The sequence below is a fragment of the Mesitornis unicolor genome, unplaced genomic scaffold (assembly GCF_000695765.1).
Source record: "Mesitornis unicolor isolate BGI_N332 unplaced genomic scaffold, ASM69576v1 scaffold25693, whole genome shotgun sequence".
In the NCBI taxonomy this organism is placed as follows: domain Eukaryota; kingdom Metazoa; phylum Chordata; class Aves; order Mesitornithiformes; family Mesitornithidae; genus Mesitornis; species Mesitornis unicolor.
This window is the reverse complement of record NW_010172979.1, coordinates 1-16,273: the sequence shown is the minus strand read 5'-3', so window position 1 is coordinate 16,273 and position 16,273 is coordinate 1. Positions and strand designations below refer to the sequence as shown.

Sequence of the window (16,273 nt, the reverse complement as noted above, 5' to 3'; positions counted from 1 at the left end):
AGGCTGGGCCGCACCACAGCTACAAGCGGTGTGCTGAGAACAGCTCAGCACCTCCAAGGGCTCTCAGGAGCCGGGTGCTCCAGTGCAGCAGCGCTGGGGCTGGTCTCATGTTGGGGTTCTTCATCTCAAAGTGCCTAAGGAGTTGCTGACACCCCTCTTTGGCACCATCCACTCTTGACTGTGTGATTTTAATTTTGCGTTAAGCAATTATATAAAGAGTGAGAGTGTTTTGGAACCAGCAGTTTTCCTGTGTGGGCTGGAGGTAGCAGATTTTGTGAGGCTTACTTTAAAAGTTTACTTTGTCTGGTAGTGTTGTGCAAGCAAAGCCAAGACATGGAGGCTACCGCACAGATCCAGCCACTGCCACAGCCATCCCTGCCACCGGCTGCGCCTCTCCCAGCTCCTCAGGGCACCCCTTCTGTGGAGGAGCTCATCCAGCAGAGTCAGTGGAACCTTCAGCAGCAGGAGCAGCATCTCCTGGCCATGAGACAGGTTGGTTTAAGATAAATACTCATCTGGTTTATCCTGGACTGCTAGTGGCCATAGAAATCAGGAGCAAAGCGAGAGAAGGAGGTTTCCTTCTCAGTAGTGGTGGTAGCATCGTATTTTGGGGAGAAGAAGGGAGTGTTACTTTGCTTGTTTTTGTTCTGTGGCAACCGCCGTCATCTCTTTGGAACAGATGTATCTGATGTGCTAGCAAGATTGATCTTTGATTAAAACAGATTATTTACTATATGAAAAACCTCGTTGGTTCGTAGAGTGTAATAAATTGTGACTGCTTTAATCTTTGTTTAATGCTGCAGGTTGCTGGGAACTGCAAGACATCCCAGCATGAGGTGTTCTAAGGTGGATTCTGATTAGGAGTGGCAGGGAACTGCATGTTTCCAAGCAATTGGTTTTTGTAGGTGGTGGTGTGCTGTTAAAGCTACTGGGAATGAAACTGAAGAGTTCCTGGAGGAAAGCAGGTTGCCTTGATTATGTTCTGTACATTTAGGAGCTTCCTGCGGTTTTTAAATTTTTTTTTCACGATGGAGAGACATTTTGGAGGTAGAAAAGAATTGGACTTTTCCTGAAGAATGAGTTTTTTGTTCTCAAAAATACTGAAAACATTTGTACGTGATCACATTGCTTATATAAAAGGTCTTGGTCTTCGAGATAGCTGCTTACAGCTAAGAGGACAGGGATACAGCAGCTTAGCTCTTTAAAAAGAATATTGGATGTAATATTATTCTCCCTTTATTTTTCTTTTTTCAGGAACAAGTCACATCAGCAGTAGCCCTTGCAATTGAGCAACAAATGCAAAAAGTTTTAGAGGAAACCCAGTTAGATATGAACGAATTTGACAACTTGTTGCAGCCAATAATTGACACTTGTACAAAAGATGCAATCTCGGTAAGTCATCTAAACCTGACCGGTTATTTGGTGGTGTTAGGGGTTAAGCGCAGCTTGAATTTTGAGATCGTCTGTGTAGTAAACAGTGGCTTTACTGTGGTGGTGTGTGGTAGGTAAGATGATAGCTGTTACTTGAAAGCTTCCCTTCTTGCAGCTGTTTCACAGTCCTAGGGAGTCTGTACGATGGGAACACATTGGACTGACTTAAAATACTTTAAATTTGCTTTTCCAAGGCTGGCAAGAACTGGATGTTTAGTAATGCAAAATCTCCTGCGCACTGTGAGCTGATGGCTGGGCACCTGCGAAATCGTATAACGGCAGAAGGAGCTCACTTTGAGCTTCGCTTACATCTGATCTACTTAATCAATGACGTATTGCATCACTGGTAAGAATTAAATTGTGGGCTTCAGTTTGCTGCTTTGGTTAATTTGGTGAAGTCTCTCTCCACTAGGTCGTTTGAGTAGTCACTTTTTAATGTGTTCATTATTTTTAGCATCTGCCTTAAGATGTCCATAGCTGGCACAAAGATCTACTGTTTTAATAATCAAAGTGAACTTTTACCTACTTTGTGTATTTTTCTTCCAGACAAAATGTTACAGTAAAAATGTAAAGGAGGGAACTTTCTATTTGATGAATCCTTTACTTTTAGTACTGCAGAAGTTGGGAGATATTGAATATGACAGTGCTCTTGGTGTTACAGTGACAGGCAGTAACTCTTACCTTCCCATGCCTTTTTTGAAGCCAGCGGAAGCAAGCACGAGATCTTCTGGCTGCGTTACAGAAGGTGGTTGTACCTATTTATTGTACCAGTTTTCTGGCGGTGGAGGAGGACAAACAACAGAAAATTGCCAGAGTGAGTATCTGGTTTTGGTTTAACCACAGGCTTGGCTTCATTAGGTTAGTGCAAGGAAATTTCACAAATAGAGGATGGAAAAGGACCACTGAGGTTTTTCTGGTCTAACTTTCTTCATAAAGTCTGTCACAGAATGTGCTTTAGTTCATGTTTAAACTAGAACTTTAAAAGTACTCAGACTTTATTTAAAAGTTATTGTATTGGTGAGTGCATCTGAATCTTCAGTGGTTCAAGACAGGTGCTGAAATCCTAGGTCTTTTGACAGAGCTAGAGACATAAAAATGCTGTGCCTCAGATTTTCTTTTATTGTTCATAATTTCTAAAATTATGTTTCTAAAATTAAGTTTCTTTCACTCTTGAATTTATGCAGCTTCTTCAGCTATGGGAGAAAAATGGGTACTTTGACGAGTCAATTATTCAGCAGTTACAGAGCCCGGCTCTTGGACTTGGCCAGTACCAGGTTAGCCACTAAAGAAAAGCAGCAGTTTTCTCATTTATGTAAATATTCTGTAAACAAATTTAAGAATCTTTTTGGAAAGGTAAATATTAATCTCTTCCTCAAATCGTTTACAAGGGATTGTAAAAGTAATGTAAAACATATTGAATGTTTGAAAAACAAGGTTAATTCGGCTGCTGACACAATCCTGCAAAGTCTGTTTGCGTCTTTAACGATTGCAGTCAGTCACGTGTTTGACAGGGCATTCTCTTTTTATGGAAACGAATGTTTGGTAAAAAGGCAACTAAAGAAACTATAGCTTTACATTGTGTACTCTAATCATAAAAATTGTTGTGGCAGCAGGAACTATTCATTTTTAGCGTTAATAATGGATGCTGTTGATTGTAGCTGTATTTGAAAGCAGCATTAATACAGACAGTGGATTCTAGCCCACAGAGAGTATTTTGGAAATCTTTACAGAGCTTCCAGTGTGGCTGGGTTCTTCTGCCAGGATTTCCTGCTTTCTTGTGCATTTCTTGGGAGGGGATGGAGAACAATATAGGAGCTTCTGCATGAGCAGATCGGATAATGGTTTTAGGTACGGTGTTAACTTGTTCTTCTGAATTTATCTCATTTTATCAGGCAAATTTGATCACTGAATATGCAACGGTAGTACGGCCTGTACAGGTGGCTTTCCAACAGCAGATACAGAACCTGAAAACTCAACATGAAGAGTTTGTAAACAGTTTAACGCAGCAGCAGCAGCAGCAAATACAAATACCACCCCTAGAGAACGAGGTGAAATCAACACCCCCACCTCAAGCCCCCACAGCAGCACCAGCCTCGGCTCCACCATCCGCACCAGTTACACAAGCGGGTACGAACCTGTTCTGGGGACCTGTGCAGGAACCAGTGGGTGGCAACTTTGTGAGATTATTATTTTTTTTTTAATTTCTCCTTTTTTAGTACTGAGGTACTGTGCTCTGATGGTTTGGTTCAAGCAAAAGCCTGAAACTGGAGGCTTACAGCTGGTGCAGTCTGATGCCTGAATGTAAAAAGAATCAAAGAGATGAATGTGAAACGTATTAGAAATTGTCTCTCCCAGCAATAGGGTTCTGCAGAGTGTTTATGCATCCAGCAAAATTCAGATGGAGCCTGTTGTAGGTGTGCTGGTGTTTTATTAACTGCATATGACCTGGATGCTTCTGATAGTCTCTGTTTTGTTTCAGATGATGGTAAATCTCAGCTGCCTCTAGCTGGTTCTGCAGAGTATGACGCAACCGGGTCTGGAGTGCAGGATCCTGCCTCTGGTGGACCACGCGGCCCTGGATCTCATGATCAGATTCCTCCAAGTAAACCACCCTGGTTTGACCAACCTCACCCTGTTGCACCGTGGGGTCAACAACAGGTGAGAAACATCGTTCTGAAAGAACATGTGGAGGGAGAAGGATGTTCAGAGTGACCACCTGGGTTGTGGAAGCGTGATGAAAAGCTCTGAAAGTTATAAATCCAGATTCAAATGCTGAGCTTTCTCATTCTGAGCCCAGCTAATGGCAGAGTGTGAATTGTATTTCAGTTTGTCAACCATCAACGCTTTCCTTGTGAACCAGCAGAACAGGAAGTACTGTCTTGAGTACAGAGCTGTTTGGTTCAGTAACAGCTTGGTCTTTTCTCTGAAGCTGTAGTTGTTCAGACCTCGTATTTGGAAAATTATTTCACTTGTGCATGTTGCCTACAGGCTACATTTACTTTAAAAAAAAAAGGACTGTTTTTATTGCATTCTTTATTTTTGTAGCCTAATAATCAGGCTGCTTTTCTTCATCACTAGGGCCCCCCTCATTGTCCTCCCTGGAATAACAACCATGAAGGGATGTGGAATGAACAGAGAGATCAAGGCTGGAACAACCAGCGAGAGACACCCTGGAACAACCAGCCTGATCCTTCTTGGAACAACCAGTTTGAAGCACCGTGGAACAACCAGCATGAACAACCTCCATGGGGTGGGGGTCAAAGGGAACCTCCATTTCGAATGCAGCGGCCACCTCACTTCAGAGGCCCATTTCCTCCACATCAGCAACATCCCCAATTCAACCAGCCCCCGCATCCGCATAATTTCAACCGCTTTCCACCTCGCTTCATGCAGGATGATTTTCCACCTCGCCATCCCTTTGAAAGGCCTCCTTATCCTCATCGTTTTGATTACCCCCAGGGGGATTTTTCTCAAGGTAAAGTGTGTACCAGGCCAGGATTTCTTACGTTGTGATGCTGATTACCATTACAAAATTATTTTGTGCTTTGGGGTGACAGCTTATTCTTGGTGGACTGTTGTGGTTTTCCTGAGAAATGTTGAGTTTGAGGGCTTGGGAAGCTACTGCTAAAAAACTCAGTAGGAAATACATACAGAGATGAGTGCTTCCTTGCTTTTTGAGTCTTCCTTCCCTAACAGATGCAGATAGCCAGAAATTGTAACCCAAACCCAAGTCAGCATCTCTACAGGCACCTCTTTAGTGACTGTTTCACTTGAAAAATAGTAAGCTCAAGGCTGAGAAGCAGCATTTCCTTGTAAATGCCATCTCCTGTACGTCAGGCCAGAGGTGAGGGCTCTTCAGCTGTGTTCTCCATAGATGGAGGAAGTTAGAGGGAGACAGGCTGGAAGCATTTGTTCTTATGCATACATTCCTCCGTACCTTTCTTATATTCTCTTTATTTTTACTGAAAAGCTCTCTTGTTATCTGTCTGAATGTTGTGTGACTTAGTAGTGTCTGGTGAAATGATCCTTGCTCCCCGTTCCCCTTTCTTGTTTGGTTTTGCTGTCTTGCTGGAAGATAGGGATGCCTGAGAACATAGTCGGGGCCCTGCTTGCCTGGCCTTTGTGGCTCAGGTTGGGCTGCGGGCCCCCTCATGAAGTCTGGTGCAGTTCTGCCCTGATGTAGTTTCTGTTTCACATGCAGAAGTTATTATTATTTTGGAATGATCCTTATCAAAGTAAAGTGATCACTGTGGTTCTGTGTGACAAGCCACTTAAAACAGAATTCTGTTGTTATGTAGGAGTTGCTATTTTAAGCTTAAAAGTCTCAATTCTCCAAGTCCAAAAAACATTAAAAGCAAATGAATTAGAGCTTATATATTTAGCATTGTCTTCTTCAGCAGAGATTGGTTTTTTATTTCTTTTTTCTTTGGGTTTGTTGTTTGGTTGGTGGTTTTGGTTTGGTGTTTGTTTTGGGTTATTTGGGAGATCTGTTAGTAGGGACAATGGTTTTTCTCATCCTGGGAAATTTAAGGTTTAAGCTCGGAAAAAGATGCTCTGGTTTGGATTGTAGTGGTGATCCAAAACATTTGTTGTTTCATGTGAAGTTGTTGGAGGAGGAAATCTACTAAAACAGATGGCTGAAATGAGGAAAGTGGTGAAGCAATGACAACATAGACTGTGATCGAGTTCTAATGAAGATGAGTCAGATAGCACTGCTTGGAGATTGGGCAGTGGCTGTAGTGGCTTTTCCTGGAAAAACTGTTGGTCCTGCTGCAGATGATGTTGATTTTGCATTTTTTTTTCTGTATAGGGCAGTGAGTTCTTTTTTTTTGGTATCGTGGCATTCATGGCAAATGGTTTGTCCATCAGTGATTGGATGGATGTCATTCACTTCTCTGTTTTAACAGGATACTATCTCTACCTCTTCTCGAAATGCCTCTTTAAACAAAATATTTTCTTGTCACCTATCCATGTGAGTTAATTCCTGATATTTATTTATTTATGTGTGTTGATTTGGCACAGAGACAGAAGTAATTACAGGTCCAACCTAAGTCACGACTGTGTGCTTAGGCTTCAGAAATAGATCCCACCGGTAGCTGCCCTGCTGCATCTGAAACCTTTTGTTCCTGAGAGTGTCTTTGCTGTGGTACTTTCTGACCACAGTACGTCCCAAAGTGAGCAGCGGCTCTGGGTTATGGTATCCTGTTGTCTTAAGGTGCTGTGGCCAGGGAGGGAGATGCACTGCAAGATATTTGTGAATGTGGAGCTGTAGTCAGCCTCTAGTTATGCAGCTCTGGATCTGCAAGGCTCTGGGTGCCAAGATTTGTTTTTTAGGATAAGCGCACTAATTGAAGTACATCTCTGATTGCCTTCCTTTCTCTGTAGCTAAATACAATCTTTTAACGCTTCCACTCTGCAGAAATTGGACCTCCTCATCATCATCCTGGTCACAGATTGCCTCACCCTGGAATCAGCGAGCATCCTCCCTGGGGAGGGCCGCAGCACCCTGATTTTGGGCCTCCTCCGCATGGATTTAATGGGCAGCCCCCTCACATGCGGCGACAAGGCCCCCCTCACATGAACCACGATGATCCCAGTCTGGTGCCAAATGTCCCCTACTTTGATCTTCCTGCTGGGTTGATGGCTCCACTTGTAAAAGTAAGTGCTTCCTATGGGCCTGGACTTGTACAATTTAAATATCAAAATCACATGGGCAGTAATAGGGACAGTTTAACATGGACATTTATATTTTCAAGTCTTTCCATCCAGCAACCATCAGCCAAAGTTGTTGTAGGGTATACAAGGGCAGGATTGGGGGGGAAGGTAGTGAAAATGGTAAAGTTTTCAAGTGTTGTGTCTCAGTGAAAGCTGTTTGAACTCATTTGTGTGAAAGACTAATTCACTTTGGAAAATCTTAGCCCTGTTTGTAGAAAATGGAACTCCCCAGTGATTTTCAGATGGGCAGAGGGACCTTGCCCTTCTGATGTGGCCACTGTGTACTAGGTTTTGGTATTCAGAGTTCTTTCTTACAAATACGTTTTGCAACTCTAATGTTATACATACAAACAAAGAATGACAGAGATCAGGAAATGTATTTGTATCAGCATCTCTGGGGATATATATGTATATTTATGTATATTCTGTGTTTGAGGTGAATTAATAGGTGTCTTCCATCTCTAACTTTGTGTTACTCTCAGTGTACATCAGCTTTTGCCAGGCTTCGATCCTGCCACTGTTATCACAAAGGTGGATAGCTGAGATCTGCATTTTATCTACCTGGCAACCCAGTTAATGCTGCAACCTGTGCAGTGCTGGCTTTTCTCATAGAACTGAAAATGGTAGTGATAGCACGAGAAAGCATTGGGTCATCTGCAGTATCCTTATTTCTGGACCATTTTTTATCCAGTAGTGAAATGCGAGGTCCCTAGACAGTTAAATCTATATTTTTCTCTTCAGGTAGCCACCCCATGACACGAATGTAATTTGTTTTGTTTCCGGCAGCTTGAAGATCATGAGTATAAACCTTTAGATCCTAAAGATATACGTCTTCCACCCCCAATGCCCCCCAGTGAGAGACTACTGGCTGCGGTTGAGGCATTTTATAGTCCACCATCTCATGACAGGCCTAGAAACAGGTAAGAGTAGGTATAGCTAACAATATGGTAAGGAAATGCCCTAAGAAGCTGTCTCGAACCACAAAGTGCCTCTCTCTTCCTTCGCCTGTGTCTTGGCTCTTCTAATGCTGAAATGAGTGTTCTTGTATTTTAAACTGCATCCGTGGTTTGATCTTGCACTGAGATTTGTGAGACCTTTTTTGCCCAGGCCCTTTGTTCCCCACAAAATCTAGTGGAAATCCTGAACGTCTCCTTGATCAAAGCAGTTTTACAGATGTCGGTTCTGTGTGTGGTTGATTTATTGCAGTGAAGGCTGGGAGCAGAATGGACTGTACGAGTTCTTCAGAGCTAAAATGAGAGCGAGGAGAAGGAAAGGTCAGGAGAAGAGAAATAGGTGAGAAATCCTGTCTGCTGCCTTCTGCAGGTTTGGAAGGTGCTAGAGATACCTTGCACTTAATGCAGAGGGGAAGTCTGTAGCAGTGTGCTGATGGGATAACTGAGTTTCAGCTTGCTGGAATTTCTGTCTAATCTGCAGAAAATAGCTTTTTGCCACGCTTAAGTTTTCACTGGATTGTCTGCAGAAATACAATGCTTGTGTGTAATTTGAATTTGATCAGAAGTATTTTTGCATTTCTCCTGCTTCTCTCAGGAGTTTCACTGGAGTTTTTCTGCTTTTACCTGTGCAGTGGGCCTTCTCGCTCTCGCAGTCGGTCTAAGAGCCGAGGTCGCTCATCCTCCCGGTCCAATTCACGATCTTCAAAATCATCTGGCTCCTATTCGAGGTCGCGATCTCGCTCTTGCTCTCGATCACGATCCTATTCACGCTCTCAGTCCAGGTAGAGTGCAATGGGCTGAATCTCAGGAACTGAGGAGGTGGAAATAAAACAGCCCGTGGGGCTGAATGAGGAACGCTGGGTGTTGGTCTGGTAACTTGTGCATCTGCTCTCCTGTGCTCTCCCTCCAGAAGCCGGAGCAGGTCCCGCTCTTCTCACAGCCGCTCGCGATCGCGGTCACGATCAAGATCGAAGTCGTACTCGCCAGGAAGGCGGCGCCGATCCCGGTCTCGCAGCCCCACTCCTCCGTAAGCTTTTCTTTGTTTATTTATCTTTTTTACCTGGGTTGTTGGAAAAGTACCAAGCTGGGTATATTTTAAGCATTTTAACAAATAGTAGAAATGAAGATGGAAGGCAGATTTAGAAATTATTTATATGCTGTATGAGCTTATAGAGATAGTATTACTCTGTTGTGGTAGCTTTTTTTTAAAACACTGCAACTATGAAGACCTCATATGCATTCCTGTGCTGTGTTAGTAGACCATAGTGTTTGATTTCCTTTGTGCTGAGAAGCAGGGCAGCTGTTTCTGGCACCTTTGTAACTCCATAATCTATGGCTTTATAAAAGAATAGCTCAGTAGAGTGGATAGGATTATACTGGGTGTTAATGTTTAACAGAAATGGCCTTGCTTTGTGTCAGAACAGGATGACTTGTTCTTAATTTGCTCTTTTTATTTCCTTAGTTCTTCTGCTGGGTTGGGCTCCAGTTCTGGGCCTCCTATACCAGAATCAAGACTTGGAGAAGAAAATAAAGGCCATCAAATGCTAGTAAAAATGGGTAAGATGCTGTTCTGGAATCTTAGACAAGCCAGGAAACAAAATTGGGCACCCACCTCTTGGATACAATTAATTAACGCATGTGTATAAGTAATTATCCTGTGGTATTCTTGGTCAGCGTAAGGATATTCAGAGATAGGAGGATGTAGAGCGTGGACCAGTGGTAGTAGTTGCCTTTCTGGGAAACATATGGAAGGCAGGGACATGAGTTTGGATCCAGTGGAGTTCACCTCCATGGGGTGTAGATCCACAGGGCTGGTGCTGATGTTTTCTCCCAGAATCCATGCGAGTTAATGCTTTTGAAATAAATGGCACAGTGCATTGTTGTTTCAGGCTGGCTGTTACCGTCCTGCTGTATCAAACTGACACTTTTTTTGGTTGTTTAAAAAAAATTTCTGTCTTCATAATTCTAGTAATAAAAATACAGTTACAGGATTGCAATGTTATATCCTTCCTGTAGGATGGAGTGGATCTGGTGGATTGGGAGCCAAGGAACAAGGGATTCAGGATCCAATTAAAGGAGGGGATATCCGAGACAAATGGGATCAATATAAAGGAGTGGGAGTTGCATTAGATGACCCTTACGAAAACTACCGAAGAAATAAAAGTTACTCGTTTATCGCACGCATGAAGGCCAGAGATGAATGTAAGTGAATGTTTCTAAGCAATTTACAAAACTGTATTGTGGACTTGATACTGATTTTGTTTTATTTACTGTAAACCCAAATCATAAGAGTTTAACTCTTAATTCTTTCTAATATAATGGCTACAATAAAACAGGTAAGTAGATAAATACTCTGATTAATCCAGCATCTGGTCCTTTTTAGGAGTTATGTTGTATTCTGATTTCTAAAACATTAATTAGCCTGTGTAATTTATTAGTTCTATGTAAGCCACTTCGTGGCTACAATACCAAGAGCCTGCATCTGTGAATTTTGCCCTGCACCAACCAGGAGCAAGCCCAAAGGTAGTGGAGGGAGCCCTGCCACAGGAGGGATGGCTGCCGAAGCAGCAAGGTCCTTGTGGTTAGACCTTGTGTACTGCTTGGCCCTGCCCAAGGCAGAGTTTGCTACCATTAGTGCTGTCTTCTGCCGCAGCCAGAACTGGCAGTAAATTCACTGTAGTGTAGGAAGGGTTCACAAAACGTGGAGGCGCTTCTTAAGAGATGGAGACAATTCTCCAAACGATGGATTTTTTTATTTTTTTTTGCGGAGAGTCTGTTATGTAGAACAACTGCACTTGGCAATGACTAAAAGGAAAAAAAATTGGCATGCTGAATGAAGTCACTTCTGCCTATGGCTGCAGTAGATCTGTGTAATCAAATGGGTTCAAATAAAGCCCAAAAGGAAAAATTCCTTATTAACAGAGCCCTCAGTCCATGAAACAGTTCAGACAGCTTAGGTGACTGCAGATTGTGTAAGAACTCTTTTCCCTATTGTTTCAGTGAAGCGTGACACGCAAGACCCTCCACCACCCGAATAAGACTCTCTGAAGAAAGATGTCTTGCATCTTCTACAAAACACTAAACTTGTATAAATCCGGATTAAAGTCTGGAGGAAGTGACAAAAGAATTACTTTAAAAACTATGGTGAAAAATGGAAAGCTATGACATGTATTTCAACACTTGCCGTTTAGTGTTTAAAAAAAGGCCAGTCATTACTATGACATGTCTAGCAAGTTTAAGAATTTCCCTTTCTTTTGCAAAATTTTTTAATTAGTTACCCATTTTATACTAGAATTAACCCCCAGCCAAGCTATCCCCGGTCCAGGACTGTGATTCATTCATTCCTGTGGCATACAGACATTATCTGCTATGGTTATGTGTTCTCTAGTTCCATAATGTATGTTTATTTCTCTCAAAAGGTTAATTCTATTTGAAGTGGAGGGGTGCTGCCTTGGGATCAAGTCAGACTGATGCTGAGCAGTGTATCCTAATGTCTAAGTGGGGAATGACGCATCTAGTTCCAGTACAGGTGACCTATGAGCACTGTGCGAGCTTGTTAGAACCTACCACACAACTTAACGCCCCTACACACCAGCCGCTGCAGTCACAACTCTGCTCAGAACACGAGGGTTAACTGTTGTAGCTTTTCAAGCGCTCTAAGGGATGTTCAATGCTTTGTAATGGAAGACGTTCTTTAAGCTTTTTATATTTTTGTATATACCCTTTAATAAAAGCTAATTAGTTGAATAGAATAAAGTTTCTCTGCTGTGCAAGTTTCTAACAATGAAACGTTCTTGGAAACTTCCTTTAATCTAAATGAGGAAAAAAAAACAAACAAACAACCCTTTTGTAACAGTTTCCAGAGACCACCAGCTAAAGATGTGAGGCCCTTGCACTGCATTTCCACTCCAGAGGTCTGCGTGGTGGTAACCTCTTCCAGAGTCGTTTGTTTGTATAGCAGAAACCCTCTTAAAACCATTTAATTAATATGGTGAAATACCAGTTTGTTCTAGATCTACTGTAGTTGTGGAACTGTAACTGTCTGTGAATCCGCATACACCACCTGTATGTTACCAACTTGTGAATTTTATTGTTTTGCCTCCCAATAAACACTTTTTTTAATAAAAATAAAATAGTTGCTCATAATTTCAAAGTGGATTTCAATATGTTGGCTATAAGCCTTCTTTGCATTGAATTTAACTTAACTGTGTGTGTTTGGTTTTCTGACAAGGCTAATTATACATAAACACTTTAAATATGGCACTTAAGCCAGGATCTGGTATTTTTCTGTGATCATATTTCTGGGGTGCTATAGTACAGCCTTTCATTTCTACTGTGATCACAGATCACATGCTCTACCTGATAAACATGGTGACTTACCACACTGTTTTCTGGGTTGCTTTTTTGCTGAACACTGACATAGTCTGGCTGAAGGCTCCTGCCTATCCCTATATCATGTACATGATTTTTAAAAATTCAGATATAGGAAAATAAATTATAAAAAGTTACAAAGCAAATAGTACAAATCCTTTCAGTACTGGAAGGGTTTCTTGTTCCAGCTTGAGATCTGTGAATTTTACTTTAAATTCCAGCAGTCAAAGCAGTTTTTCCTCCTGTGCTTTCTGAATTTCTTCACGTGCTTGCTTAATTGTTAGAGGTGGGGATTTGTGATTCTTGATGTACTGCAAAGAAAAAGTTAATATACCAAGTTCTTTATTATGTAGATAAATATTCTTTCTAGCATTTAATAAATAATAAATCTTTATGTCAGAATTCCTGCACTTTTCTATACTGCCAACAGAAACTGATACTTTGGTTGCAGCATTAGAAGTATCTTTGCTTGTTTGAGGACAGCTAAGTGCTACTGCAGAAAGCTTTTTCCTTCTATTTTGCCTCCAGTAAGACTTTAGGTTTTGGGTTTTTTTCCCCTCTATAAACTCCTGACTTGTTATTAATATAGGCACAAGCATTATAGCAGTCTACTTCTATGAAGTAATTTATTCAATGATAATATGAACTTTAATAATATGCAAAGAAAAATCTGTTTGTTGCAAATACTAGAAGTGTTTGGAAAGAAATAGACTCGTAGTCTCTCTAGGCTGCTGTCTGCTGTATCACAAATACCTGTTTAGCCTCTTCCAGGGTGTGGTAGTGGTACTTCTCACTCTCTAAGGACTCCACCAGGGAGAGGTGAAGGTGGTGAATGTTCTCTACAAACTGCTGAGTCAACATCAGGTGCTGCTTCAACATGGTGTTCAGAACAAGAGCTGAGGGCCTGTATGCTGTCAGGGCTGCAAGAAATGGAAAGGGGATGCTGTAGTGATACATGACAGTCGGTAAGGGCAAAACAATCCAAGCAGGGAGTAGATGTATAAAATACAGTAAAACAGCAGGAAGGAACAGGTTTTTTCAGTACCTTCTACTGCATCCATGCTGATGACATGACTGGCAATGGGTGCTGGATCGACGTAGCTGTTTCCTACAGGTGGGGCAAGCACTGCAGGGGTGTTTGCTGTGCACAGGATAAAATTAGAGTTACTGGGTTTGTAGGGTGGAAATGTTTAGCGTTCTTACTCTGTTGTTCAATCATATTTTCTGCAGGTAGCAGATAAAAGTGTTGGGCTTTAGAAAGTTTTTAATGTCTGCTAGGGGAAGGGAGGACTGAAACAAACTCTATCAAGGCTGAATAGGCTAGCATATAAAATACAAAAAAAGTTAAAATTGTCTGAATAGGGCAATATCTCATGAACTTACTCTTTGACCAGCAATAGGTGAATGGAGGATCTGCTGTCTGAACCGCAGTTTCTTTGACGGTTACTCTGTGTACCTGCTCATGCCGCTCTCTGGTAAATGGAGGTGCTGATGTTGAACATGGGTGTTTGCCAGAATATGTGCAGCTCTCAGAATGTGCCTCTGACTTTTGTGATCCAGAATCTCCATCTGGTGTAGACAGAGAGCTTTCAAAGTCTTCAGAATATTCTGAATTAACAGTTCCTTCATCCTGATCCAGACAATCCTGCTTGTGTCTAGGGAAATCTGCAGAAACTCCATTTAAATGCTCAGAGATTTCCACTTCAGTCACATTTTTTTCAGTATCCCCTTCAGAAGCATCATTCACACCAGTCACTGCACTTGACATTTTAAGATCTTTGTCTTTTTCCACCAGGAATGCATCTCTTTTTGGATTTCTGTTTGATTCTTGAGTAATTTCTACATCTGTCTCCTGAAAAAAAAAAAACAAAAGCAAAAACCAGCTGTATGTTAGAAGAATCAACAAAATATACTCTAGAATATGCTGCCATTATTCTTCACCTGGTCTGCAGCCTATAAGTGAGAGGCAGCTACTGCTTCATTAGGAAATAAAAACATTGCTATTCTGTGTCACCTTGCAAACTCTGCAGTGCTGTTACGTTTAGTAAGGAAATGCAGACACTAAAAGAAAAATAATTCGGTCAGGTTTCAGTAGTAGGCTCAAAAATCCCAATCCAACCCTTAGAGCTGAGCCATACCCAGCCCACAGAGTCTGGGAGTACAACAGAAGGATTCCTTTTAGAATATCCACTTTCTAACAAAGGTAGAAGGGAAATACGTGCTAGTAGGGATTTCCTACTTACTTTCTGCTTGAATTCTGCTGCCTCACTGGTGATATTTGGTGCCAAATCATCAAGGCTCAGGATATTCAGCCTGAAGTCTGCAATCAAATGACAAATCATCGTGAGACTTTGCATGAAAATTACAGTGCACTTTCCCTTAAGTGAGAAAAGCGGGGGAAAATAAATCATCACTGGATTCCTCCTTTAAAGTGTAATACTAAAAGGTAATACACTCTCCCACTGATCTATGAAAACTATTCTGGATGTTGTAATTGTTTAGACACCACAATGAAGTGTCACCCAGGGAAACATCAGTAAACTGAATCCACTAAATCAAAAGCCAAGAAAAATACAAATTATTACACTAGGAGAAAAAAAAAAGAACATAATTACTTTAATAAAGCTTCACTTCATGTAAGCTTACACCAAAGAATCCTTTCAAAGTGAGTATTTGCCTGTGCTTTTTTAGTAAATTTATCAGTAGATTATTAGTACAATTCATGGCAAGATTACTGAGAGTCTTTTAGAACGCTTACCATTTGAGCTGCTGCTGAGTGAATCTTCTGCATCAGCTGCTTTTGAAAATAATTCATCTAATGATTTTATTTCACTGTTGTCACTTTCAAGTGATATTTGACTTTGCTTGGCGTTGCCTGTTCTAGGCAGAGTAATCTTGATAGTACGGTCTTTTGTGAAAGAAGATGGCAATTGAGATCTCATATTATGTCGTTCTGACAGGTTTCTGCTGGCTGGTGAAGGTATTGGTGAATTAATTCTACCAAAAACACTTTTCTCTGAGCCTATGCTATGAAAAGAAGATGCTTTAGATACCTCTGACAGTGAAATTTCCTTATGAGATGGAAGAGTCATTCCTGGAGTCTTTCCACCCCATTTAGAATCACTTGCAACAACCCTCAGATCCTTATTTCCACTGGAAAACTCCAAAGAGCTCCTCATCAGCTGCCTCATCTCCTCTTCATCACTATCCAAACCCATAATGTTCTTCTTAGGGCTTTGGATGTTTTCTTCTGCCTTAGAACAAGAATTTGTGAGGGTCACTTTTCCACTGGCACTTGCATAATTCTTCAGGTATTTCTTGCCCCTTGCGCTGCATTTGTGACTGGATGCAGAGGAGGACTCTTCACTCAAAGGCTTCTGGCCCAAGTCAGTCTTTTGCAGTTCCATCTGCTTTTTTCGATTCATTATTTTGCTTTCTAGTTGTGCCGCTCTCCTCAGAGCTGAGCTCGACCGTGTGTGGGAAGCACAACTCGGAGTGCTCTTCGCTACATGTCCACTCGCAGTCTGCACAGCGCTTCCCCACGTCTGGCACCGCTGCGTTCCATGTAGGTTTTCGTTGCGTACCTTGAGGAACCTGCTGCGGGAGAACGGAGCTCTTCCAGTTTTCTCCACCTCTGTGTCAAGCTCGGAGAGGTCACTACAGGAGCGGGGAAGGACGCTGCGCCCGGCTGTGATGGTTCCGCGGGGAGCATCGCTGTGTCTCTGCCCAGAAAAGGATGCAAAGAGCCCTCAGAGGCGGCGGCCGGCGACTCGGTTCAGCCCCCTGCCCGGACGGGGCACACA

At 42.0% G+C, this 16,273-nt stretch overlaps 2 protein-coding genes across 2 annotated transcripts; one reads left to right on the top strand and one right to left on the bottom strand.

Annotated features, from left to right (window-relative positions):
• The first annotated feature begins 316 nt into the window (after positions 1-316).
• Positions 317-12,234, top strand: CHERP (calcium homeostasis endoplasmic reticulum protein). The gene is made up of 16 exons (XM_010180580.1): positions 317-492; positions 1,255-1,392; positions 1,626-1,777; positions 2,134-2,245; positions 2,616-2,705; positions 3,324-3,558; positions 3,911-4,089; positions 4,510-4,906; positions 6,851-7,089; positions 7,933-8,066; positions 8,353-8,439; positions 8,732-8,881; positions 9,010-9,126; positions 9,562-9,656; positions 10,116-10,301; positions 11,519-12,234. Exons 1-16 carry the CDS (start codon positions 334-336, stop codon positions 11,521-11,523), a joined length of 2,475 nt encoding a protein of 824 aa, XP_010178882.1. The 5' UTR covers positions 317-333; the 3' UTR covers positions 11,524-12,234.
• A 460-nt stretch (positions 12,235-12,694) lies between these two features.
• On the bottom strand, positions 12,695-16,192 carry LOC104535855 (chromosome unknown open reading frame, human C19orf44; the record flags this gene model as incomplete). Its single annotated transcript, XM_010180582.1, has 6 exons — positions 12,695-12,781; positions 13,224-13,390; positions 13,516-13,611; positions 13,854-14,322; positions 14,714-14,790; positions 15,229-16,192. Coding segments are annotated over 6 exons (1,860 nt in total), but the record flags the coding sequence as incomplete, so codon positions are not given.
• Between the last annotated feature and the right edge of the window lie 81 nt (positions 16,193-16,273).